Genomic DNA, 25,480 nt, shown 5'->3' on the forward strand with positions numbered 1-25,480 from the left:
ACCTTCACCAACTTCAACAGATGGTGGGAACTCCGCTGACCACTTTTGTCTGTAACTGTATAACTGATTAAGGAGAGGGATTTGCACTGACCACCCTCGCGCAGAGGCCACTACTCCAACAAGAGGGTCACAAACAGCCAGGCCAGAAACACTAACACCCTGGGCACAGGAAGAGGACCGCCTTTCCACAGATTCGTTCTGATCTCCTTGATGAGCAGGAGCGCACAGAGCTCCCTCAGACGAGGGCCCTTCCTTCTTAGGTCTGCACAAACTCCGCTGCTACAGCGTGAGTTTGACCACGCTGCTGCCTGCACAGAAAGACATGGTGGAAACAGCCAGGGCTGCCCTGGCAGCCTCATACCAGTGGGAAGACTTCCTCCAACCAGCCTAAAGACAAGACCCCCGAACCAGGACACCGCCAGCTCAGGACAGAGGAGGCGAGGCTGAAGAAAGACACACAGAGAAGTTTCTAGCATGAGCCCTGACAAACCAAGACTGATTGGTCCAATACCTCACCAATTTGGCAAGATTAATGACATCTACATACGTGACCCAGCAAGACATGGTCGACTCCCAACAAGACCAACTCCATATAGGATATATTTATTTTTATACATTTAACACCAAGACGACAGCCATTTTGATGGGACTCATCTTGCCCCTGGTGCACAAGACATTTAGCCAGACGGAACCTGTCACAGTCCACAGCTTCACTATCTCCAACCTGCAGGGACACATCCTAGAAACGGATCCAGTACATGGCACTGCGGATACGGTTGTAATCCAAGAGCTGTTCAATGGGACCTGAGTGAACAGAACAAGAGTTAGTCACTGGAGACGTAGTTAAAATCCCTGCACAGTTTCCCATGGTCTTAAAGCAGACGGTGGCAGAGCAGATTGTGCCCACAACCCAGCGCAGCTATGCACAAAACCAGGCAACTACAGCTCAAACCTGCATCAGGAAAACCAGCAGATACCATCTCCTGACAGGGAAACCTTTACTTGGTTCCTCAGAACAAGTTGTTTCCTTGCACTGCTGCACAATGCTCAGTACAGCTCCACATACAGGTATGAAATACAGGGAGCCACCAAGTCATGGAGATTGTGGCTAGTTCATTCCAACCTCCTGATCAAAAACCATCTTCCCTTTCCAAGCTGCTCTGCTTTGAAGGCCAGAGGAAACAGCTGCACGGCGGAGGGGAATCCACAACACACAGGAAGGAGGCAGCACAGCGGAGCTGAGCTGCTCAGGCAGGTTTTGCGAGAGGAATTTGTCCTTGGCCAGACAGGCATGCCAGAGCAGCGCAAGAAAATCAGATCTCTTCACTTCCCTTACATAAATCACCATGACCCCAGGGTAAGGACATTCGGCAGACGCTGCTGGGCCCGCACCCAGCTATGGGACTCCCAATCTTAGCCACGGCTCCACAGCAAGTAGAGAGATGGGAGGACAGCCAGCAGCTCGCTGCTGCTGCATCTCCATCACCGGCAGGTTTGATCTCCTGGCAAATGTGTCTTGGCACATCTGATGTGCAGAAGTAGGAGGATACCAACAAACAAGCAGAGTGGCCAGGAGGCCAGAACAGACACCTGAAAAGTGCCTGCAACTCACTTCTACTCAGCTCTTGACCCCTTCCTGATTTTTGAGCTACTGTGTACTAATTGCCATGTACTACTTACCAACTGCTGCAATTGCCGGGCATTTGTCATAAATATATTTACTGCAGACCTCTCTCACCATTCTTGCATCAACGGCCTAACAAATATCAAACAAGCAATTAATAACCCTTCTAGCAGACCTGCATTTCTCAAAGTTGGAAGTTACTGTTGCCAGTGGCTGAAGATCAAGATAATTAAAAAGACAGTCAGACCCTTGGGAGCCATCTGCACCAATCGCACAGCTCCTGTCTGTGAGGATGGCTAATGTTCTACACAGCGCATTCTTCCGAGGGTACAGAAGACATGGCAATCCAAAATCTGAAGCCTTCCAAGGGATGGCCACCTCTAGGGAAACTGTTAAAGGAATTTCAAGTTGTGCTGCTTAACACAGGCACATGCCTTCTTTCTGGGATGGACTGAATCCAGCCACAGGACATGGGACACGCTGAGTCTGTGCCAGAGATTCAGACATATTTGTGTATGTGCCAGTGAGCTGACCACCTGGACTCCAAGCAAATTGACTAAGGGATAAGTAAATCTCACGTTACTACGGCAGACTAGGGCCAGAAAACACTGACATCAACCATGCTCAGGTACCCCAACCAAAACAAACAGATACCTACAGCAATCCTGGCATCCCATTCCTCCAGCGGAATACGGCGTCCGTAGTTTAAGAGATGGCTTCCAATATTCTCACATACTGGGGTAGTACCTAGATGTTGAAGATATCACATGGTCAGCACAGCAGAAAGCCTTCCAGAATTGCACAGCCTGATCATCAGTCAAAGCAGACAGAAACAACTCTAGCTGTTAAACAGCTTCTAATGAAGCACCAGTTGTAATTATCACTCTAAGCAGCTCCAGCAGGAGTTAAGCAATAGAAAGATTGCTTCACCAGTCTCCAAAGTGTTACAGCCAAGGCAGACCAGTTTGAGGGTCTCAGTTCTAACTTCACCAGGCAGCATGTTATTCACTCTCAGCAACAGAGTGACTAGAAGTTTACAGAGTCAGAGCTAGCCTGGAGCACAGCAGGCTTGGGTCAGTTGCTTTGGCAACACGGCAGGAGGAACGCAGAGTGGGGAAAAGGAAGTTTTGCCCGGTGCATGCCAGCAGTACTGCGATGTGTAGCAGAGCTCCTGCTCCCCAGGAGAGACATAAGTGAAAATCCTCTGAAAGCTGTGCAGTAGTCAATCCATAAACCAGAACATACCGTCCAGTTGAGCCACCATGGCATTTCGGAGATTGTTCTTGGCTCTCTTCACCTCTGACTCTGTGGTACTAGTACACAGACGCATCCTGGAGAGGAGATGGAAAGACCACTAAAGCTCTTAAAGATGTTTGTCTGCTCAGACAAAGTGAATTCCTCTGTTTCCCAAGCCTCTGCAGAAACAAGCTATTATCAACGTCACTTGTCTTGCAGGCTTGATATTCATTCTTGATCACCGCAGACCAGCTAAGAACTGGGGAGCACTGAACAGCAGGAGGTGAAAGAGCTCAAGCTTGCAGGCAGGGGACATCAGCCAGTAGGTTACATGCTGAGTTACACTCATAAAGGTCTAAGCAGCCCTGGTGCCGGCTCTAGCCTGCCCATCAGGCAGAGCGGCAAGCGGTCTGCGGTTCGCTATCACAAGAGAAGGCAGGCCTGTCGGCTATTCCCACGCATGGCAAGCTGCTATGGAAACTGATGCTGACAGAACAAGACAGTTCTACAGTCTGTTTGGACTCCAGCTGTGAAATCCCTTTCGGCCCTGCCAACTGCAACGTCTCTGGGGCAAGGGCTAACTCCACCTGCTCTATACACAGCACGGCTCAGCTCTGCATCTCAGATGTAGCCTCAAACCATTACTGGGGCATACCACATACAACAGGACAGACAGAAGGCCCCCAAACGCTGGCACAACTCCAGCAGCAGGGCATTCATCAGCCACAGCACAACAGTCTGAAAGGCAGTAACTCTGCCTGTTTTGCACAAGCTTCACAAGACGATGGAGATACATCTCTCAGGCACCTGGGAAAGCCTTGTCTCTAAGGAACGATCTCACTTGTACATAAAAACCCAAAACCTCAGTACTAATACTTGGAAGCATGAACAAAAGACCTAAAGAGCCCTAAGGGATTAAAACAGCTCCTCAAAAGCCACATCCCAAGACATTTACTGAAACCACTTACAGGATCACTTAACCAGAATGTGAGTTCTCAAGAAGTTCATAGACACAGTTCTCTGAAGACCTAATACGTCCCCCCACCTGCTTAGTCTCCCACAAGGGGTTCAGATCTCTTTGCCGAAGTCGTACTTACCATTCCCCCTGAGCACAAAACAGCATGTCATCTATGGACAGAGGATCGGAAACAAAATGGAAACCGAAGAGGCCGGTATCAGAGTAAGAGGTGTTGAAAGTCTGGAAACTGTGGCAGAGATTATGCTCCACAGCAAGCGTCGCCAGCCTGCTGGACTGATTCTGTAAATAAGGAGATACCACAGCCATTTCAGTCTTACAGCTGCCTAACAGCTCAAATTCTTTCCAACTGAGCTGTATTCACAAAGACCACAGACAAGACAGAGCGGAACACTTTGCCAAAGGAGAGCTTAACTTAGACCCTTCATGTGGTCAACAGATGAGATTCATTGGTGGAAAAGCCACAGACAATGGCCTAAGAGTCCATCCAGCAAAACCATTTCCTTTCCCAGCCACAGACGAGGAACTGGTATGCATACCACCGTAGGAGTGGGAGAAAATGGGAAGTGCAAGGTCTCCCAGTAGCAGGGGTTAGCACAGCTATGCAGGCCAGGCAGATACTGGATGAGAATGGATGCGATGCTGGGGGTTTAAAGAAGTTCCCCTTGCTTTGCAGTTGTAAAGCAAGCTTGCCACATGAGACTACAGACCACTCTGTCCTGCCTTCCACTGCTGCCCTCACCAAGTGGTTAGTTTGTGAGGGTAGGAACAAGCTGCTGAGAATTCATCAGCTAAACCTCTTCCAACTTAGCAGAGATGGCTCAGTTCATCTCCCAGCATCACTTCTCAAGAATGGTCCTGTATTAGCCTCAATTACACTTCTATGCTACTTTCCAGACTCCTAACCACTTCACAGTCCTAAGCTAAACGTCACAACCTCCCATAAAGCACATTCAGCCAGGGTCTCCATAATAGTTCACATTAACAGGCTTCACGCTCTCCCTGTCACACTCACAAGCCTCTTACCTTACCACCTCCAAAAGTGCGGTCGTAGCGTCCCATGATAGCATTAGCCACATTGAGGACAACGTTGTCTGGATCAGCCCATCCTGGCCCCTCCACGGCAAGAGCAATATGGGCAACGGGCAGAGCATCATCTCTGGCACGGATCTAGAAAACCATCAAGGAACGGAGCAGAACTGCATGAGCGCGGTGGCTTTGTCTGCAATGCCAGGCTGACAAACCGGGGACTTGGTATTATCTTAGTGAAATGGTCTCAGGCACTACTAAGCACAAACCAGCTGCTCTGATACGAGTTTTTTTGGCGGATGATGTGAGAAACAGCCTCACATTCCTAATGGATTTGGGTCCTATATAAAACCCAACAAATTGTGGCAATAAGCCCCAAGAACAGAACATGGGAGCACTACCAAGACACTGCATCATCAGCTTCTCTGAGATATACAAACAGATTTTTCCTCGCAGAAGCAGCTGTAACTGGTTTGACATTCATTCAACAGTTTGGCAACAGCTGTTTGTTTTGTTTGGGACAAGAACAACTTTACCTCACTCCCTGTGAAGCGACAGCGCGGCAGGATAGGCACTGCATCCTCTTTGTATGTAAAAGGCACTCCACTGAAGTGTTGCCTAGCTACATCTACCAGCTCTTTGTGGGAAATACCTGGCAATGGGAAAGCAAGAGATCTGCAGTCTTAAACAGCTTAATTTAACAAAATCACCTGATTTTACATCAGGGATGTGTGACAGGGGTTTGATCACCAGCTTGAAAACACCCAGGCTTCCCAGAATCACAAGGATCTACACCTTACCTCCAGCAGCTGCCAGGACCATACGAGGTGCCTTGAAGTGAGTATCAACGTATGAAGCTAGATCTGCTCGTGTCAGATGCCTAGGAAGAACACACAGAGACCCAAGCAGATCAGCATCTGTGAGCTGGAGAGATGAGAGGCTTCGGAGAAGCAAGTTCACAGTGCAGAGACAGCAGTTATGTTGCCGATTCTCTTAGTTCTGGGGTAACAATACTTCTTAGAAGCAAGACTGCACTGTCTGTGCTTTTCCTGTGCTCTAATTCCGGAACACAGAGAATGGAAACGAGTGACCAAAATGGAGAGTTAAGGACAGATCTCAATACAGACTGGAGAACACTGACCCTGGTCACCGATCTACCAGTACCCAACAGGTGTGTATGCTCAAGGCCACTGCTTTAATGAGCACCCTTAGCTCTTAATCTCCCTAACGATGTCAAACTGACAAATATGGGAGAAGGTTCAACCTGGCCCTACCAAGCTCACGTCCTGTGTGAGGGGCACACAGAAGAATGTGTGCAGCATTACCCTTCCACCAGTACTAATGGGGAAAACACAGTCAAGACACAATAAGAAGCCCACAGGTCACCTCTGTGGACAGACTGGTTTCCTCGTGCAGTCACCACTACTGAGAAGCAGCAATCGTGCACCCCAAGGACTGAACCCACGGGCTGTGTACATCCAGCCTGCTGCTCACTTGACGTTCTCTGTGGTCCCCTCGACAGTGTGGGCCAGCGCAGTCCCCTGGAAAGCAGTGGCATGAAGGTAATCAAAGGTAACATCCGTCAAACTGCTGTCGATTTCTTTCAACTCCTGAAGGATGACGCCACGTTCCTTCTCGATCTGAGACTCCTCCAGTGCACAGTTCTGCACAATGTCAGCCAGAAGCTCTACAACTGCAACACATTTCCAACGTTAGCAATCCCACTGCCTGACTGCTACCCACTGCTGCTGAAAGGAGAAAAGACACACAGGCAGCAGGGACATCACAAGAGGATTAAGCAACAAACCACGCTGGGGAGGGGATGCAACATAACAGAGATGAGTATGACCCATGCCCACAGCATCAGAGGGACAAAAAACACCGTTTAAGCACGAAGTCTCCAAGTCAGCTTGCCAAGCATCACTGCCAGCAGAAAGCAGGCAACAACTGCAGAAGGTGAAGCATGTCAGAAGCGGGTTAGTACTGTTGCAGAACCATGCTGAATCCTTACAGAGAGCTTGCGACATCTACAGCGTAGCCCACATTTACAGCAGGGCCCACAGCTCTGACTCCAGCAACACCCGCAAGAGCTGCACCAAGCCCTCCTGACACAGCAGCTGCTGCTGACCTCAGTTCCTCAGCTCCACAGAACAACTACAGACTACTGAAATCCCCCTCTCCCTCCTGGCAATACAGTGCAGCCTGACATAACAAGCTTTGCAAAACTGGTTTCAGGAACACATGAACTCGCAGCCTCGAAACACCATGTCATGGCAGCGCTCTCTTCAACTACCGGCTAGAACATCCAATTTACCACTCAGCCACAACTTCATTCCCTGCTCTGTTGTTAGAAAGCATGCTGGTGGGCAAGAAATAAGCACATGCTCTTGCTTCATCCTTAACCTCCAGATCAGACTTCGCCCGCTGGCCATCCTACCTTTGGGCATGTCCTTGGACAAGGCTTTTATGTAATAGGCAGTCTGCTCCCGCGAGGTGTAGCCATTCAGGTGAGCACCCATACTCTCCACTTCCTTCTCAAAGGCAGCGCCAGGACGCTTCTTTGTGCCCTAAAGAAAACATATAAATGCAGTTACAACATGAACAGATTTCCCTCTCGGGCAAAACTAAAGTAAAGAGCAATGAAGACCTAAAACAGTAAAATTTGTCACATGATTCACAAAAGCCAAGAGCAAGTGCAGAAAGCAAGAGATTTAAAACTTGGCTTATTTACTCTAGCTAAAGGATACCCAGGGAACTACAGGCCGGTCAGCCTCACCTCCATCCCGGGAAAGGTGATGGAGCAGCTCATCCTGCAGGTCATCATCAAGCAAGTGGAGGAAAAGAAGGTTATCAAGAGTAGTCAGCATGGATTCACCAAGGGGAAATCATGCCTGACCAACCTGATAGCTTTCTACGATGGCACGACTGGCTGGGTAGATGAGGGGAGAGCCGTGGATGTTGTCTACCTAGACTTCAGCAAGGCTTTTGACACAGTCTCCCATAACATCCTCCTAGGGAAGCTCAGGAAATATGGGCTGGATGAGTGGTCGGTGAGGTGGATTGAGAACTGGCTGAATGGCAGAGCTCAGAGGGTTGTCATCAGCAGCACCGAGTCTAGTTGGAGGCTGGTAACTAGTGGTGTCCCTCAGGGGTCAGTACTGGGCCCAGCCTTGTTTAACTTCTTCATCAATGAGCTGGATGAAGAGTTAGAATGTACCCTCAGCAAGTTTGCTGATGACACCAAACTGGGAGGAGTGGTGGATACACAGACAGGCTGTGCTGCCATTCAGCGTGACCTGGACAGGCTGGAAAGTTGGGCAGAGAGGAACCGGATGAGGTTCAACAAGGGCAAGTGCAGGGTCCTGCACCTGAGGAGGAACAACCTCATGCACCAGTACAGGCTTGGGGCGGACCTGCTGGAGAGCAGCTCTGTGGAGAGGGACCTGGGTGTCCTGGTGGACGACAGGTTAACCATGAGCCAGCAGTGTGCCCTGGCTGCCAAGAAGGCCAATGGGATCCTGGGGTGCATTAGGAGGAGTGTGGCCAGCAGGTCGAGGGAGGTTCTCCCTCCCCTCTACACTGCCCTAGTGAGGCCTCATCTGGAGTACTGTGTCCAGTTCTGGGCTCCCCAATTTAAGAAAGATGAAGAGCTACTGGAGAGAGTCCAGCGGAGGGCTACGAAGATGGTGAGGGGAGTGGAGCATCTCTCCTATGAGGAGAGGCTGAGGGAGCTGGGCTTGTTCAGCCTGAAGAGAAGGCTGCGAGGGGACCTAATAAATGCTTATAAATATCTCAAGGGTGGGTGTCAGGAGGATGGGGCCAGACTCTTTTCAGCGGTGCCCAGCGACAGGACAAGGGGCAATGGGCACAAACTGAAGCACAGGAAGTTCTGTCTGAACATGAGGAAGAACTTCTTCCCTCTGAGGGTGACGGAGCACTGGAACAGGCTGCCCAGGGAGGCTGTGGAGTCTCCTTCTCTGGAGATATTCAAGACCCACCTGGACAAGGTCCTGTGCAGCCTGCTGTAGGCGACCCTGCTTCGGCAGGAGGGTTGGACTGGATGACCCACAGAGGTCCCTTCCAACCCCAAACATTCTGTGATTTCGTGATAGTTGAGGTGTATTTTGAAAGACCAATAAAAACCCAGCGGGGAAGGAGAAGACCTACACTAAGAGACAGCAGTGGCTGAAGATCACATCAGTGGAAGGAAACAAAAAAAAAGCCTAACCCAAAACTAAGCAGGTTTCTAACTACCTAAGCAGCATTATTCAGAAGAAGCCAGAACGGGAGCAGAAAATTACTTCTAACACAGACCTCATGCCTTAAGGAGCAAGCCAGATGCTGCAGCTGCCTATGATGGCACAGCCTGGACTTGAGTCAGTAAGTCCCAGGCTTAGACGCCTTCTGCCCTAGGGCTGTTCAGCAGGGACTGACACTACTAGAAAACTAAGAGCTGTAGCCTCTAAACTCTGCTGACCCACTAAGAAAATAAAAGAAAAATAAATGGCTACAGGAAATGCTGCTTTGAGTTCTGCTGCTAACCTGAAGAAACACGCTTCATAACAGTCCTACACGTGCACTACACAACGGCTGGGATAGTCAGGGATTGGAACCACGTCAGAGAGACAGTCTCACGTGTTACTTACAACTTTTCTTTTTCCTTTAAGAGCAGTAAATTAGAGTTGCTTTAATTCATGCATGCTTGCAAGTTGCTGCGTATCAAACAAAAAGCACCATATAGGCTAGGTACCTTTTGAAGTTTATTTTTACACTATGCGAAAATTCTCTGGGACTCAGATAACCTCATTTACACTCTCTTTTAACAGCTACAGCCTCCAAAGCAAGAGCACAATTTATAATTAGAACAGCTCTCCATGCAATCCTCTGCCAGACCTAGCATGCCTCCTTACCTTAAAGGCCAGATGTTCCAGGAAGTAACCAGCCCCGTTGTTCTTCTCGTTTTCATAGCGGCTCCCTGCCCCGATCCACAGGCCCACCTAACAGCAAAAGTACACGTATGAGCAAAGAAAACAAACAGCATGCTCAAGCCTTGTGCCACATATATAACAGCAGGGACAAGAAGTCTGCCTCACAGACATTGCACTAGCAGCACCAAAACAAGAACAAGCACCACCAACCGTTTCCTGTACACATTTTGGCTTTTTGTCTAGCAGCTTCACAAAAGCCTTTGTTAGTTTTGCCAGAGATATAACTACTACTGGCCACTTAGTGCTTACACAAACTGTAAGACTGAGAAAACTTGTAGACCGCTAAAGCTTCACTGCAGATGTATACAAAGCCAGGCTATGCCTTCTGCTGCTACGTTAATCCCACCAGTTAATGAAGAGCAGTGGTAGGGTCTCTGTCAACAGCTTCGGTTTAAACAGTGGTTCTGTCATGTTTGGAAGACCAGCTACAGACCAGGCAAGGCTGACTCTTTCAAGTCAGCCTTTAACCTGTCTTAAACTTACCGTACATGTCGGCTGGTTGGACTCCTCCGAAGCTACACGGAGACCATTGTCCAGAGTGGTGACCTGGGTCTCGGGGATATTCTGGAGTGTCTGGGCATAGGTGGCAGCACCTCGGTTCCTTGTCAAAGTCAATAAAGCTGCCTAAAAAAAAACAACAACACTACCATTCCGGCTCCCCAGCAGCTCCCCTGGGCAGGGCAGGGCAGGGCAGGGCTCCAGCAGGCAGGCTGCCGGGCACACAGCCGGCCAAGCCCAGGGCAGACGAGCGCTGTCGCGTTCATCCCGCTGCACACGGCTCGTCACCCGGAGGACTGGACGCCCTCGCAGCGCCAGGGGCTCCGAGCAGGTTGAACGCCCCCGGGGAGAGTCCCACGAACCGGCCAGAGCCCGGCACAGGGCGGAGGAAGGGAGCGGACAACAGGCCCCCGGCAAGCCCCGCGAGGCGTGCAGGCCACCGCCGCGCCCCGCCCGACCCGGCCCGGCCCCGTTCCGCAGGCTGCGGGCTTCCGCCCGTCGCCTTCCCGTGACCTTCCCGGCCGGCGGCAGGCCGGGCCCGGCAGCCCCACCGCACCGCAGGGCCTCCCGCCGCCCTTGCCGGCCTCCCCCCGGCCCACCTCGCCGCTTCCCCCGCCGCCGACCACGGTGACTCACGGAGGGCCGAGGGCCCCGCAGCAGCGCCCGCCCGGCCCGGCACACAGAGGAAGCCGCCATCTTGTCCCCGCCGCCAGCCGACCGAGCGGGCCGCAGCGCGCCTGCGCGGGAAGGCGGGGCGGTGGGCGGGGAAGCGCATGCGCACGAGGGAGATGCTATCGGGCGGAGGAGGCGGATGCGCGGACTGGGGCGGGCGGGCGGCGACGCCCCCTGGTGGCGGGGAGGGCAATGGCGGCGGGGCCGCGGGGCTCCCCGCGTGGGGGGGGGGTCCCGGATCGGGGGTCCGCGCCCATACTGCTCCCACGGCGGCCGCCTGGCGGGCCCGGAGCGGGCCGAGAGGAAAAGTGACAGAAAAGGGCCCGGGGGGAGGGGGTTGGCGGGTCAGCCTGCCCTCAGGGAGGGCCAGGCCCGGGCCTGGGCCCAGCCGGGAAGTGCCTGCCAGCGCCAGAGTGCAGCCAGGCCGCTCAGCCTGAGGTCGCCTTCATTGAGGAAAGTCCTTCATTGAGGAGAGGCCTTCATTGAGGAGAAGAGGCCTTCATTAAGGAGAGTCCTTTATTGAGGAGAGGCACATGACGCCAACCTGCTGCCGGGTCCCTCCGCCGCCCCCCAGGCCGGGGGGACAGGCCCGTGCTGGGGCTGAGCGGGGGCTCCCAGCCTGCAGCGGCTCCATCGCAGGGAGAGCTCACGCCCCAGCTCTGAGTCCGTTGGGGCTGGGGGGGCACAAGGCCTCCAGGCTCCGGGGTGGGTGCGTTGGTGCCATCAGGGTAGCAAAGCCCCCCTCACTGTCCAGCTCCTTGGGGAGATACCGTCCTCTTGAGGGGCTACATTCGAGTGCTGAGGTCCACCTAAGGAGGACAGAGAGGGAGGGGTGGGCTTGGCTGCCCCCGGTCCATTAGCGGGGTGGGGATGGCGAGACTGGCTGCTTACCGAGGCCTGGCGCTGTGCCCCGCTGATGTGGACCACGGCGTCGTGCACCGAGGGGAAGAAGCTGTGCTTGGTGATGGCTGCGCTGAAGAAGTTGCCCTTCTCCAGCTGGGCAAGGACAGGCACTGAGTGGAGGGAGAAATGTCTCAAGCTGTGGCACTCGGCTGAGCCCACCCCACCCCCCCGGAGCAGCCTCCCTGCCCCTGCGCTGCGGGGGACGCCGGGGCCGTCACCAGGGGTCCAGCTGCCTCGACAGGGACTGTGGGGCTCAGACTGGGTCCATGGGACAACCTGCAGCACCGGTCCCCTGGGGAGACCCTGGGGGGACGGGGACACCATGGAGAGAGCCCCAGGCTGTGTCCCCCCAGAATCTCAGTTCTGCAGAGCCTCCTCACCCGGGCAGCCGGCAACGAAGACGTCCACTTCAATCTCATGGAAATCCCTGAAGATCTGCAAAGGGCAGAAAACAGGGGAAGAGGGACAGGCAGCAGCCTTCGGGCCACGCCGCAGGGCCCTGGGGACGCCCCTGGCGAGGCTGCTGGCCCCCTGCTCCGCCAGCCCCTTACGTTCTTCAGGATCTTGATGGAGACGGTGTCCACGAAGCTGACGGGGCTGAAGTCCAAGACGACAGCGTGGAAGTCGGGTTGGGGCAGCCCCAGGGTGTGCAGGGTGGGCTCGGGGGGTGTGCTGCCCTCCGCGCCGCTCAGCTCGATCACCGACACGGCCGGACCATTGCGCCCATGCTCCGCATCCTGGGGGAGGGCAGGGGGAAGACCCGGCCTCACTGCAGGGGGGCTGGCGGCAGCCCTGGCCGGGCAGCGTCCCCCCACCCAGGCTCACCCTGCCCTACAGCGCGGTGGGGCCTGGCGAGGCTCTTTGGCCGCATTAGGCCACGGGCAGGGGGTGGCCCTGGGAGTGGGTGCCTTGCTCGCACTTTGACCTGCTTTTGGGCTCTTTCGGGATGCGTCGAGCCCCAGCCCCTCCCCAGTGACCCTGTCCAGAGCCGGGCTCATTAGCTGGCACCAGGTCAGCCTTTGCTCCCGCTCTTAATTCTGATTAACTCGCCAACTGGCTAAAGACTGACTGGCTCCACCACCTAATCATTAACGGCCCGGCTTTCCCCACCGACCTTGGGTGTGACGTCGTGTCCCAGATCTGCCCCAGTGCCTCGTCTCACCCGCTGGCCCCAGCCTGAACCGGGAACCCCATGGGCCACCAAGCCTGGTGAATGCACGGCGGGAGGGCCAGGACCTGGCAGGCAGGCGGTGCGGGGTGGCACCGGAGGGGTCCCCGCAGCAGGGAAGCACCTTTTTCCTCTTTGCCTTCTCCTTCTCTGCTTTCTTCTGCTGTTTCTTCAGCTTCTTGATGGCCTTCTTCTTCTTCTCGATCAGGCGGTCCACGTTGATGCCACTCTGCAAAACAACGCAGTGCTGTGTCCCCAGGCCCCCCTCCACCACCCCGGTGCCAGCAGGCGGGGAGCACTGGGGGGCTGGTGGCTCTCCTACCTTCTTCTTCAGGGTCTCAGCGTACAGCTCCACGTTGGCAAAGTAGAGCGTAGAGGAGGAGCGGAAGATCTTCACCCCCGGGACCTCCTGTGCCTGGGGGCAAATGGGCAGGGTGCTACCCCAGGGATGGAGCCCCCTTCTCCTCTTATCTCCCTCCCCCTGAACACCCCCCCACTCATTTCCGCAGCATCAGCCCCTGGGGGTGCTTCGAGCTGCTCCCCCTGCCCCATCGCAAGCGCGGCTCTTCTCCCACCCCTCCGTGCTGTTACCATCTGGTATTCAGCCACGTCCCTGTAGATGTTGGTGTCGGAGATGCGTCCCAAGATAGAGTAGTGGGGGCTGTGAGGAACAGAGCGAGGGACTGAGGTCACCATGGGCTTCCCCCGCCCTTGGCACGCAGCACCGGCCCCCCAGGCCCAGGGTACTCACAGCTGGGTGCGGAAGATGACGGTGAGCAGCCCGAAGGCCACCGAAGCCCCCAGGCCGATGTCCAAGTTCAGCATGAGGGTGGCCACGAACGTCACAATCCAGACCATCTGGAGGGGGCATGCAGTCAGCCGCAGCACGGCTTCCCCACCGACACCCGCAAGCCCCAGAGGGGGTGCAGAAACCCCTTCCGGGGACAAGAGCAAAGCCCCCGGGCCAGTCAGCGCCTTACCAGGTCCACCCGGTTGGACTTCCAGAGCATGCAGAGGTCGTTGAACTGCTTGAACATGCCCTTGAGGTTGATGATGATGATGGCAGACAAGATGGCCTAGGAGAGAAGTCCCTGCAGCCATGAGGATGCTGAGGGCAGGTCTGAGGGGGGCCTTTGGCTGTTCCCCTGCCACACCACCTTGCCATTGGATGGGCACAGGTGTGGGACATGGCATGGAGGCTGTGGGACTAGATGTACCTTGGGCAGGTCCCGGAAGAGTTCTCCTATCTTCAGGATGGTCACCAGGATGACCAGGGATGCGATGACGCCGGCTACCTGAGGGGAAGGAGAACAGAATGTGAGGTGAGCCCCACACCGCTCACTGTGCACCTCGCCCCTGGTCCAGCCCCGCGGAGGGAGGCAGCACTGCCCAGACCTACCTGGCTGTTGCCCCCTGTGCTCTCCTGCACCAGACTCCGTGACATGGAGCAGCTGATGGCGAAACACTGGAAGAAGCCCCCCAGGAAGTTGCAGAAGCCCAGCGCAATCAGCTCCTGCAGGGACAGAGCAGAGGTGGGGGAGCACCGTGCCTTCCCCAGCCTCAAGAAGTACGAGCTTTTTCACCCAGGGAAGGGGCCCTGCACATCGGAGCATCACCTGGTTGCTGTCCACTTTGTAGCCGTGCTTCAGGGCAAAGATCTTGCCCAGGGAGATGCAGATGGCGTAGCCCACCACGGCAATGGCGAACGCGTTGCCCACCACCTGCCCAAAGTAGCTGAAGTTAGGGACCACGGGCGGCTTCAACCTACAGCCAAGACAGGGAGATGGGGCTGAAAAGGGGGGTCCTGTGGGTGGCACGGTGCTCTGGCACAGCCACCCCCACCGCCCAGCCCTGCTCACCCGCTGGGGATGTTGCCCACCACAGAGATTCCAAACTTGGCGTTCAGGTTGACGCCGTAGGAGATACCGGTGGAGATGATGATCTAGGGGAGGATGGCTGGAGTGAGGCAGGGCCTTCCTGCACAGGGACCATGGTGGAGAAGGAGGAGGAGGGGACACATGCCCTGCAGCTGCACTCGCCCAGGCACCCCATTTCACCCCTGCCCACCCTGGAGGGGACAGGGACACCCATGGCTGTGTCCCTACAGGGAGCTAGGGCAGCTCTGGGTACCGTGATTAGCTCGATGGGGATGGGCATAGGTAGCTTGGCAGCAAACTTGTGGTTGAGCTCTTTCACGATGAAGATGGCCACCATGGCAATGATGGCTGTCACCAGGGTGCCCACATTGGTCTCTGGCAGCTTCTTGCAGATCTCAATGATGGTCTAGAGGATACAGGAGGAGGGGACTGGCTCAGAAAAGCAGATGCCTCCCTGGCAGGTTTTTGGGGGCCTCTGTGCGCCCCAGAAGTGAGTGCCCAGGGAGTCCCAGGGCAGCAGCAAACCCCCACTCACCGTGAACAGTGAAAGCGGCCCTGACTTCTCGGCCATGGAGACCCCAAAGACGTTCTTGAGCTGGGAGACGAGAACATGCACAGAGGCAGCGGTGGTGTAGCCACGCACCAGTGGGTCTGAGAGGTAGGTCACCACGAAGCCAAACTGCAGGAGGCCCAGGGCCACCTGGAAGGAGAGGTGGGAGGAGCAGTGCAGCTCGCAGCCATGGCGCACCATGGACCCTGTTTACTGCCAGGCTGGGCTGTGGTCCCCTTACCTGGAAGATGCCCGTCAGGACAGTAATGGTGGCCACCATCTCCACCCTGGCAGCGTCCCGCTCTTCCTCATTGACCATTGTGGTGTTGGTGCCATTGATGGACTCCATGAACATCTCGCTGGGCAACAGGGACTCCGTCAGGCTCCCAATCATGACAGAGATGACGGCAAAGGGGCCTGGAGACAGGCAGGGTGTGGGCAGGGAGCCCAAGGTTAGCACTAGGAGCTTTCTGAGGTCCCCAGGCACCTGTCGCCTTGGGCCAAGCTCAAAGCGCACCCACTGTGCTTTGGCTCTGCTTTGGCCAACCGCCTTCTTGGTAGGGCGATGTAAGAACGGCCACTCCCGCTCGTTGGTGTGGCAATGCTGTGCCCTGGATGAAGGCTCGCCCCTTGCGTTCTCACTCCCTCCCCGCTGTCCCCGTGGGAGCACGTGGTCCCTCAGCTCACCCACGGAATTGTGCCTGGATGTCCCGAAGAAGAAGTAGAGGAAGACGGGGTAGAAGGAGGAATAGAGACCGGTGACAGCCGGCAGCCCAGCCAGCAGCGCGTAGGCAAGCCCTGGACATGGTGGAGAAGCGAGACATGTCATGGTTGGCCGAGCCCTGGCCCCCCAACTGTGGGGAGCCCCCGGCAGCCTGGGCATGGCATTGCTTACCCTGGGGCAGGTGCATGATGCCCACACTGAAGCCCGAGATGATGTCTCCCAGGAGCCAGTCCTTGAACGGGTAGCGGGGCAGCCAGTGCAGGAAGGGCAGGAATCGGAAGAGCAGGGACTTGGCGGTGGAGACTGAGCATCTGGCAGGGAAGGAGCAGGAGTTGGGGCTCAGCACAGGCATGGGGACTTGGGGACATCAGTAGGGGTGGATGAAGTTCCATGGGGAGCAATGGGTCCTGTGGGACTGCTGGCTCCATCCACCGGAGACAGGTGTCCCTCAAGGCAGGAGGACAGAGTGGGGACACGGGTGTTCAGGCTTGGGGTACCCACCCCTGGGTCTGCACCGTGTCTGCTGCGGGGACTGGGACAGCCGGAGCCAGGCTCTCCGTGGCAGTGGGGCTGGGGCGCACAGTGCTTGGCAGGGTCCAGGCACATTTCCCCGTCTGTCCTCATCTGTCCTACCTGGTCCTGTGGAGACAGCCGCGCAGCAAGGGCTTGGTGGGAGGCTTCCGCTGCGCCACCTCCTCCAGGTCAGCCTCGCTCAGCACCTCGCGGGGCACCCGGCGGCTCAGCACCATCTCTGCTGCCATGGCCGCCCGGCCCTCCTGCGTGCCAGCCCGCTGTGGGAGACGAGGGAGAGCTCAGCCACATCCCCACGGCCGGGGGGCACCCCGCGCCCTGCCCACCCCGCAGCCCTTCCTGCCGCCCCTCTTGCCCCATGGAGCCACCCCATCCCAGCCAGGCGTGCGGGATCTGTCGCAGTGCCTGGGTGGCCCGAGTTCTCGGAGCCCTGGCACCGCAGCTCGCAGCGAAGTGGCAGCCGCGGGCGTGCGGGCAGGGAAGGAGCTGAGGCCTCGGCAGTCAGCGCTGCCCGCTCCTGCCCTGCCGCAGCCCCATCTGCCCCGCCGGGGTGCACGGGTGGGGGCGCCGGCAGGGCTGCCCCGGGGGGGCTCCCCCTCCACCTGCCCACTCAGGACCCCCCTCGGTGCCAACCACCCTTCTCCTCCACATACCGCAGCGCAGCCAGGGCAGCGGGCCAGCGCAGCCGCCGAGCAAAGCCCCGGCCACCCCACGATCCTGTCCGCAGACTTTGTCCCTTTCCACATGAGGGGAGCGGGAATGTCAAGCCCCAGCGAGCGTCACAGGCTCGCCATCTCCCCGCCATTGCCCTCCCCAGCTGCTTACGCTGCAGGGCGGCGCTGAGCCCGTGGGCTTGGAGGAGCGGGGCTGGGCTGGGGTCTCTTCTCTTCGTAGGACTGAGGCATCTCCATATGGATCCACAGCCTGGGCTTGCTCAGGGCTGGAGCCAAGAGCTGCCACCATCCTGCTGCCTCACGGGGCGGGTGGCCCTGGCTGGCGCTGAGATGCTCACCCGCTTGCGGTTGGCCCCGTGAGCCACTTGCAGGGTGCCGGGGCTGTGCTAGCCCGAGTCCCCGCATCGCCCCCAACCCTCCTACCTGCTGTGCCCAGCTTGGTCAGGTGTCTCCAGTCAGGCACACACTCTGCTCCCTCCTGTATATTGATAACTGCCCGTGATCTTTGAGACACCGCTCCCTGCCTCCTGCCCTCCCTCCTGCCCTGCTGAGGAGCTGCCTGCTTGCCAGCCCTGCTGCTGTGTGGCACTCGTCACACTCCCCCCATGTCCTCTTGGCTGTCAGCACTGTCCCCAGGGCCATTCCATCCTGGGGACTGTCCTGGCCAGTCTCAGCTCCTGGCCTGCAGCCACGCCTGGGGTGCTGCCATGCCCCAGCATCCGTTCCAGGCACAGGGCGGGAGTCTTCTTGCCACTGCGCACATCTTGGTGCAAACCCCGTGCCAAGAGCTGCCAGGTGCTCACCTCACTGGGGTACTGGTCAGGCTCCTACCATCACCCTCCCGTGCTCCCAGGGCTCCCATGGGTGTCCCCCCACCCCGTCCTGTAGCCAGAGCTGTGCCCAGGGCAAGGAGGGTTACACGCAGCCTCCGGCCATGGCATCTGGGGTGTTTTCCACAGGCTCTGGCCCATGCTTACCCACTGGGAATCGGTGTGCTGTACCCTGTGGACTGCCCTGCTCTCCCACATCACGCACAGACCCAGCTGTTATCTTGTTCCAAAGGTCCCCAGCAGGCACCAGTGTCCCACTGAACCCATCGCGCTTTCCGGGCTCCACCGTGACCTGGTACCGGCATTGGTTTTGGAGCATTTCTGTCATGCTTGGCCCAGTCCCATGGGGGCACAGCAGTGGAAATCCAGGCACCCGTAGGTTGAGCTGATGGGTGTCAATGTGTGGGGTGAAGGCAGCAGACAAGGCAGGGCGGGCAGGGGGCCCCAGGGAGGCCCAGGTGCCCTGGGTGGTGGGATGGGGCTGGTGAGTGGCACGAGCGGTGACACGCGGGACCTCGCTCTCCGGGGTCGGAGCAACTCATTCCCATCCCCGCAGGCTGGGTGGGGACGACAATCCCATGGCAGCCACACACAGACTCCTCGGCTGCCTTTCAGCAGCAGGGCTGAGCCTGCTCCCCTCAGCCTCCGCCGCATCCCCAGCCCACCGCTGTCCCACCCCCATGCCCACCAGTCCCACGGCCACTGCCTCCCCATCGTTTATCTGCTCACCTGGCACCGCAGCGGAGGCCGTCACAGGGCTCCTGGTTGATGGCAACTGATAGCGCAAGGCACCTTTTACTGCCTCCTTATCGCCGTTCCCGGTCTCCACCCTGCAACGCTGCTTCCTGTGCCCCAGCCTCTGGCCCCCCACCTGCCACCCTGCCCGCAGTCCCCCCAGCCGCTGCTCCCGGCACCGTCAGCGCCGGACTCCCCGGGGGCTGCCATCAGCCCGGACCCCGGTGCGCAGGAGCTGCCCCGGGCTGGGTCAGGCTCAGCCCAGCGCGACGGAGGGAGCCCAGGAGGGACCGGGGGATGATGGCTGATGGCGACCCTTGCTCAGGGCACCGTGGATCCATACCGCCCTTTGCTCACCTGCTCTTTCCCCTCTAGTAGCAAGGAAGGGAGAGACGGAAGGCAGCAGGATCACGCTTGGCCTCTGCTCCTCACTCGTCCTTCTCCTTCCCTGCAGCCCGGACCAGTCCTGCCTTCGGATGGTGGATTTTCTCCCCTTGGCCTCGCCGAGGCTGCTGGGTGCGGGCCCCACGGCTAACCACAGCCACCGCGGTGCCGCAGACCTGCCAGCCGGGGCTGGGGCCATGGGGCCACCAGTCTGCACACAGACAAGTTCAAGCAACTGGCAGCGCCTGAAGTCGCTGTCACTTGAAGCCACCTCGCCCCGGGCCACAGCGACTCCCCTTCAGCCCAGGAGCTGGCTGGGAGCTCCTGCCCAAGCCCCCTCCCAGCATCACACCAAGCCCCTGCAGCTGCAGCCCCAGCCATGGACCCCAAACCCCAGGCGCAGGGAGACTGTAAGAGGCCAGCACCATTTTATAGACTTTAATTTCAAAATCTGGCGCTTCCATGATACACTTTTACACAGCCAGGGGGAAATGCAGGCATCTCCCTGCTCCCTGCCCACAGAATCGGGAGATGGAGAGAGGGAAAAAAACCAAACCAACCAAACCCCTCAAAGAAACAAACCCAAACCCAAGGAGGATGCTCCCCAGAGCCCAGGCCACAGCACTACAATCAGGGACCAAGCTACAGACTGAATCCTGCTTCTCGACTGGCCCAGCTCTGTGGGACAGCCACCGGCTCTGGTGCTCTCTTTTTTTGGCACTTGTCACTTGCTCTCCATTTGGCACCAGCACAAAGAGCCCCCGTGCCCAACTTGGCAGAAACACGGGCCCTACAGAGCGGTGGGGACAGGACCCCAGGCCTCCGGTGCCGGAGCTGTGCAGCCAGAGAGAAACGTGTAAACGAGCTTGTTCCCGAAGGCGAAGATGGGCAGCACGGAGGGGCCTGGCTGCTCCTGGCCCGTGGGGCCGGCAGGCTCTCCCTCTGCGTGCCGGTCCCAAACGGCGTGTAAACATGTCAGCATCGTCCCCATCTCTGGGAGAAGGGCGGCAGCGAGCCTGCCTCGTCAGGGCTGTGCCGGGGGCAGGCAGCCCCTGCCAGGCCCATGGCACCTCTGTCACCCAGCCCTTCTGTCCCCCCACACTCTCCCCACTGAACTGGGGACGCAGCCGAGCGGCCGTGGCCTCCCTGGGGGCCTGGAGGACAGCAGCGCGAGTCCTCTCCTGTAAACACGTCAGGCTGGGCTGCAGTAAGAAGCTATGGCAGCGTGGTAGTAAGGCAGTAAGGAACGTGCTGTCACGTAGCCTTGAAAGCACCACGGGGGCAGCCGAGCAGAGGCACAGCGCTCGGCGGGTGAAAGGGAGCGTGCCGGCCCCCCGCGCCGGCTGCCCCTGGCCCCAGGCTGGGGTAGGCACAGAGCAGGGGCACCTGGCTGCAGGGCCAGTGGGAGCCCGGGGCCAGGCCCCCGGTCGAGCAGAGAAACCAACAGGGCGGCCTATAATTCCAGAGAGGGTAAACTGCTGTTTGTCTCCGTCTCCCAAAATTCAGGACACTGTGAGCTGGGGTCCTCAGTCAGCCAGAGAGCACAGGGACGTGTGCGTACGTACAGAGAGCCTGCAAGGAACCAGCTAGATACAACTTCTGTGGGCAATGCTGGACCCTGAGACTGGAGCCACATCACGTTCCTGCGGATGCTAATCCTCCGCGGGGCGAGCCCCGGCTCTGGGAACAGCCTCGCCTGCTGCCGAGCAGGGCTAGGGTCATCCAGCGCCTGGCCTGGACCCACAACCAGCAGAGGCTTGCTCTGCAACTCGCAGGTTAAAGAGCACAACACAGAGTGCGTAAAAACGTTACGCTCGTTTGCTGAGCAGAGAAAACCAGTGCTTACAAGAGTGGGACCATCCTGGTACAGGACAGGACTGAACAGCAAAGCTTGTTTCCTCCCCCAGCAGCTTCCTCGTCCGGAAATTTGCTGCCCTGCTCGCTTGTGCTCTTGCTGGCACACAGCCCGGCTCACAGACAGGGGGCAGCCCCAAGGGGGTCCCACAGGAGGGCAGAGGGAGGCCTGGCTGCAGGGCCAGCACGGCTGCGGGGGCTGGGGGATGCCCGGTGGGAGGATGGCACCAGGACACCTGTGGAGCCGAGCGGTGGGAGGGCGAGGGGCAGCAGGGCCAGCTGCCCCGCAATGGGGATGGGACGAAGCGGTGCTGGCAAAGCCATAAGGGCTGCCTGGCACTCGCTCCAGTCCAGTGGGATGACAGTCCCTGGTACCCCCGGGGAAGCTGGCAAAGGGCTGTTGGTGAACCAAATGCTCCAGGTCCTGGGAACAGACCATCCGTAAAAATAACCATAGAAATTTCTCTCTCTCTGATTACAAAGGTACAAAAAGGTAGAAAACCCTCCCCTGCCCCACGTCCTGGGCTCTGTTTCTGTTCCCCTGCCCCTGCCCACCCTCACGCACACCCTGCGTTGCGGACGGGTCGCAGAGGAAGAGCTCGGTCCCCGGGGTCAGCGACATCACCCTCGCCCGAGCAGGCTCCTGCCGTACCTGCCACGCCGGGCAGGCAACGGGGAGCACGGCGGCAGCCGAGAGCCCGGAGGAAGGCTCCCGGCAGCGGGTGGTGCGGGCTGCTGGCCCCTCAGCCGGAGGGCAGGGGAGGGCAGGGTCGGTTCTGAGCCTCTGACCATCAGTTCTGGCCCCTGCCCCCCGGGGACACCAAACCTCAGCTGGCAGCGTCTGGCTGGGCGAAGGGCCCTGCTTCTTCTGTCTCTCTTGTGGACGGCTTCAGCCCCTCAGGAATGGCCCTCATTTCTTGTTAGTCTTCTCAGAGGAAAGAAAAACAGTGTTAAGCTCTGGCACCTACTTGGGGCTCCAGCTGCCTCCCCCCAGCTATGCCAGATGGGGACAGGGCAGAAACCCACTCCTGTGTCAGGGCAGGAATAACTGTCTCCAAGTCCCTGAGTTCAGGGAAGAGGAAAGAGGGATGGGATGGGATGAGAGCAGTACCAGCAGGGAGCAGAACTGGAGGGGAAGAAATGAGACTGGGACAGGGTCCCTGGGGAGAAACATGGCTGGGGTAGGCAGGGCTCCTGTAGGACTTGGGTCCCCTCCCCCTCTCCAGCCAGGCCGGCCCTCATATCTGCTCGTTGGGACGTACAGCCAGCACCAAGCAAGGCAACCGGCCATGAAGTCAGCCTGGCTGCATGAAGCGTCTTCCCTGAGCCCCCACAGCCCGCAGGTGAGGCCATCGCTTCTGGCATGGCGGGCAGACTCGGACACGCTTATGTTTCTGCTCATGCCATGCTGCAAGAGCGGCTGCTGCCACACCCGGGGGTTCTTCCTGCCTGGTCACTGTTCAGGACCAGGAGACACCTGCCACTCACCCCAGGGGCTCACCCTCACGCAGCCCCCTCCCCCCAAACCAAACCCCCTTCGGGAAGAAGCCAGGCAGCCGGACAATGCACAAGACCGGCTGAACATGGCCTGGCTGTGGAAGGGACACACTTACTCTGAGTCTGGTGACAGCTCCGAAATGCTGTGGGAGGTGGCGGAGCGAGGTGTCGAAGGGCACATTGCGGAGGGCGTCGAGGAGGTCTGCACGGCAGAGAGGGTGGCAGTGGTCTGGGGGCCTGAAGGTGTGCTGGAAGATTGCACCGAGGACAGGACGGAGGAGTTAAAGGAAGCAAGGATGGAAGAAAGGATATCTAACTGTTCAGTGGAAGGATGTCGGCTGGGAATGGCCTCCAGGTTCTCTCTAGAAGGCTGTCTCCTCGACAGCGGCTCTAGGCTTTCCCTAGACAGCTGCCTCCTAGAGAGACTCCCCAGGTTGTCCTGTGAGGGGTGCCTGTTAGGCACTGTGTCCAGAGGCTCTCTGGAATTAGATCTTCTGGAGAGAAAGTCCAGCTGCTCCCTTGAATTTTGCCTAGCCGATGCTAGCTGGTCCCTTGAAGGCTGTCTTCTAGAAAGCAAATCCAACTGTTCTCGAGAAGTATCTCGACTTGGCAACGTGTCTATTCGGTCTCTGGACACTTGCCTACTTGGCAATGTGTTTAGCCACCCTCTAGAGACCTCCCTCACTGGCCCACAGTCTAGCTGCTCTCTCGACCCAAATCTGCAGGGTAAAGTGTCAAGGTGGTCTCTGGAGCCCTGCCTCCGTGGCAGCGTGTTCCCATGATCTCTCTGACTGGGCCTACCAGCGAGTAAATCCAAGTTTTCCCTAGACCCATGTCTGCTCGGGATACTTTCCAGGTGTTCAGTAGACCCGTGCCTGCTGGGGATAGTGTCGAGCTCCTCCCTGGACCCATGCCGGCTGGGCACGGCTTCCAAGCACTCTCCTGAGTTGTGTCTACTCAGCTGCTCCCGGGACATCTGTCTCCTCATCAGAATGTCAAGCTGCTCCCGCGACGAGTATCGGCTGGCTGGCTGCGACAGACTGCCCGCCCCAGAGTAGATCCTGCCGTAGGAGGCGGCGGGGACAGCCCTGTGACCCAGCGTGGAGGTCTTGTACCATGTCAGCTCGTTGGTCATCCTGCCAACGGATGGCAGGCCTTGGAGAGTGGGAGGGTACTGGAGGCGGTTCTTCAAAATCCCTGCACCAGACAGAACGAGAAGTGAAATCTTTGTGTAACAGTGAAAAGAGCACGAAAGCCGGGAGAGATAAGCCATACAACCCCAAGGACACAAGATGGATCTGATGCTGAGCCTTTAGGGCTACATCAACCCGAGACAGGCAAGGCCAGCCTGGCCCGCTTGCTCCGAGCCATTACCTTTTCTTTGCCGTTGGGTCTGGGTGAGGGAGTTCTCGTCCCCGCTGGTCAAGGCCAGGTCTGGTTGATTATTGTTGGCCGCGTCCTTGTTGATGTCAAAACCCAGCTTCCGCTCGGAGCCCCACTTCTGCAGGGAGCAGGGGTGAACCTCACACTCGCCCAGAGCCGGCCAGTACGACATGAGGTCGTTCCCATCCACGTCTGGCGAAGGACACAGCAGAATGGGCCCAGGGGAAGAGGGAAAGAATACTTGTGTGAGGGGCAAATGAAGCCATCGGAAGACATGGCCTGGCCCCCAGGGACCTGGGCTCACCCCTTCCCCTGCCAGAGCCCCCGGGCTTGCCTTTGGGAGTGGTGTTGGCAGGGTTGGTGAGGAGGCGTTCGCTGTGTGCTGCCCGCTTGAACTGGCGCTGGAAGCGGCCCCGCAGGCGCACGTTCTCCTCACTCTCCGAGGACGGGATGGAGAGGCTGTGCTCTTCATCCAGAGACAGGTCGCTGTCTGAGTCCGAGTCCTGGTCTGCAGGGACACGACGTGTGTTGGGAAGACATTTGGAATGAAGGAGGGAGATGCTCCCAGTGGCAGGGCCAGGCAGGCTCTGACTGCCTCCAGGAAGGCAGAAGCAGCCCAGGGCTGACCACGCTTGTTAGGACAACAGCCTGCCGTACCGATACCGCCCTTCCCTCGGCAGCAGCCTGCGCCTGCTCCCCTGTCCTTTCACCAGCCACCATGAGAGGAGCCTGGCTCCACCTTGCTGCACCTCTCCGTAAGGCAGTTGCAAACAGCTGTAAGATCCCCCCTCCCTCCTCTTCCTCCAGGCTGAGCACACCCACCTCCCTCAGCCTCTGCTCGCCTGTCCCACGCCCCAGCCATGAGGGTCACCCCCACCAGTTTCTCTCCAGTGAGTCAGTGCCTGTGCTGTACTGGGGAACCCAGTGACCCCGTGACAGCTGATGCCCCTGCTCTTGCCTCCTCCACTTCTAGCTCCTTGGAAACCGGCTGTGCCCTTTGCTGTCTGTCTGGGAGAAGGCTGTGCTAAGCAACACAGCTGGTGCCTCTCCCTCGCATCCGTGGTGTGTTTGGGGGTCACAGCCGAACATGGGGTGGAGAATGTAATCATGCAGCCAGAGCCTGCACTGGAAAGGGTTTCCTTAAGCCAGGAGTTAGTTTGGGATGCGCAAGGTTGGCCCCAGACCCAGCCTTACCTCCCCCAGCATCGCGGTGGAACATGGCCACGTCGATGTCCGTGGGGCCGGCGTGGGCCAGCAGGCTGTGATCCAGGGCCGAGCCCTGACGTGCCGTCACGTTGTCTCTGAAAGACACGAGACCCGAACGGTCACAGCGGCAGGAGCCGCCGG

At 58.0% G+C, this 25,480-nt stretch overlaps 3 protein-coding genes across 5 annotated transcripts in view; all 3 read right to left on the minus strand.

Moving 5' to 3' along the window:
• Positions 1-587: 587 nt before the first annotated feature.
• On the minus strand, positions 588-11,098 carry UQCRC1 (ubiquinol-cytochrome c reductase core protein 1). The gene is made up of 13 exons (XM_075432886.1): positions 10,988-11,098; positions 10,337-10,477; positions 9,776-9,862; positions 7,303-7,432; positions 6,360-6,558; positions 5,666-5,745; positions 5,402-5,517; positions 4,863-5,006; positions 3,958-4,118; positions 2,870-2,955; positions 2,283-2,371; positions 1,681-1,756; positions 588-804 (listed from the first exon to the last, which is right to left on the minus strand). Exons 1-13 carry the CDS (start codon positions 11,045-11,047, stop codon positions 740-742), a joined length of 1,434 nt encoding a protein of 477 aa, XP_075289001.1. The 5' UTR covers positions 11,048-11,098; the 3' UTR covers positions 588-739.
• A 427-nt stretch (positions 11,099-11,525) lies between these two features.
• SLC26A6 (solute carrier family 26 member 6) lies at positions 11,526-17,619 on the minus strand. The gene is made up of 20 exons (XM_075432887.1): positions 17,602-17,619; positions 16,879-17,036; positions 16,417-16,556; positions 16,209-16,319; positions 15,763-15,938; positions 15,507-15,671; positions 15,225-15,377; positions 14,954-15,036; positions 14,711-14,858; positions 14,490-14,607; positions 14,312-14,385; positions 14,075-14,170; positions 13,846-13,952; positions 13,686-13,755; positions 13,417-13,509; positions 13,219-13,323; positions 12,478-12,663; positions 12,307-12,361; positions 11,915-12,036; positions 11,526-11,832 (listed from the first exon to the last, which is right to left on the minus strand). Exons 2-20 carry the CDS (start codon positions 17,004-17,006, stop codon positions 11,809-11,811), a joined length of 2,154 nt encoding a protein of 717 aa, XP_075289002.1. The 5' UTR covers positions 17,007-17,036; positions 17,602-17,619; the 3' UTR covers positions 11,526-11,808.
• A 2,204-nt stretch (positions 17,620-19,823) lies between these two features.
• CELSR3 (cadherin EGF LAG seven-pass G-type receptor 3) overlaps positions 19,824-25,480 on the minus strand; it is a 34,660-nt gene continuing 29,003 nt past the window's right edge. For all 3 annotated transcript variants that reach the window (XM_075432883.1, XM_075432881.1, XM_075432882.1), the window contains 5 exons: positions 25,328-25,434; positions 24,468-24,641; positions 24,125-24,325; positions 22,867-23,947; positions 19,824-22,178 (listed from right to left, as the gene is read on the minus strand). In XM_075432883.1, coding sequence (XP_075288998.1) covers positions 22,151-22,178; positions 22,867-23,947; positions 24,125-24,325; positions 24,468-24,641; positions 25,328-25,434 — 1,591 coding nt within the window. In that variant the 3' untranslated portion in view covers positions 19,824-22,150. The remainder of the gene's footprint in view (positions 22,179-22,866; positions 23,948-24,124; positions 24,326-24,467; positions 24,642-25,327; positions 25,435-25,480) is intronic.

Source organism: Opisthocomus hoazin, chromosome 11 (genome assembly GCF_030867145.1).
Source record: "Opisthocomus hoazin isolate bOpiHoa1 chromosome 11, bOpiHoa1.hap1, whole genome shotgun sequence".
Lineage (NCBI taxonomy): Eukaryota > Metazoa > Chordata > Aves > Opisthocomiformes > Opisthocomidae > Opisthocomus > Opisthocomus hoazin.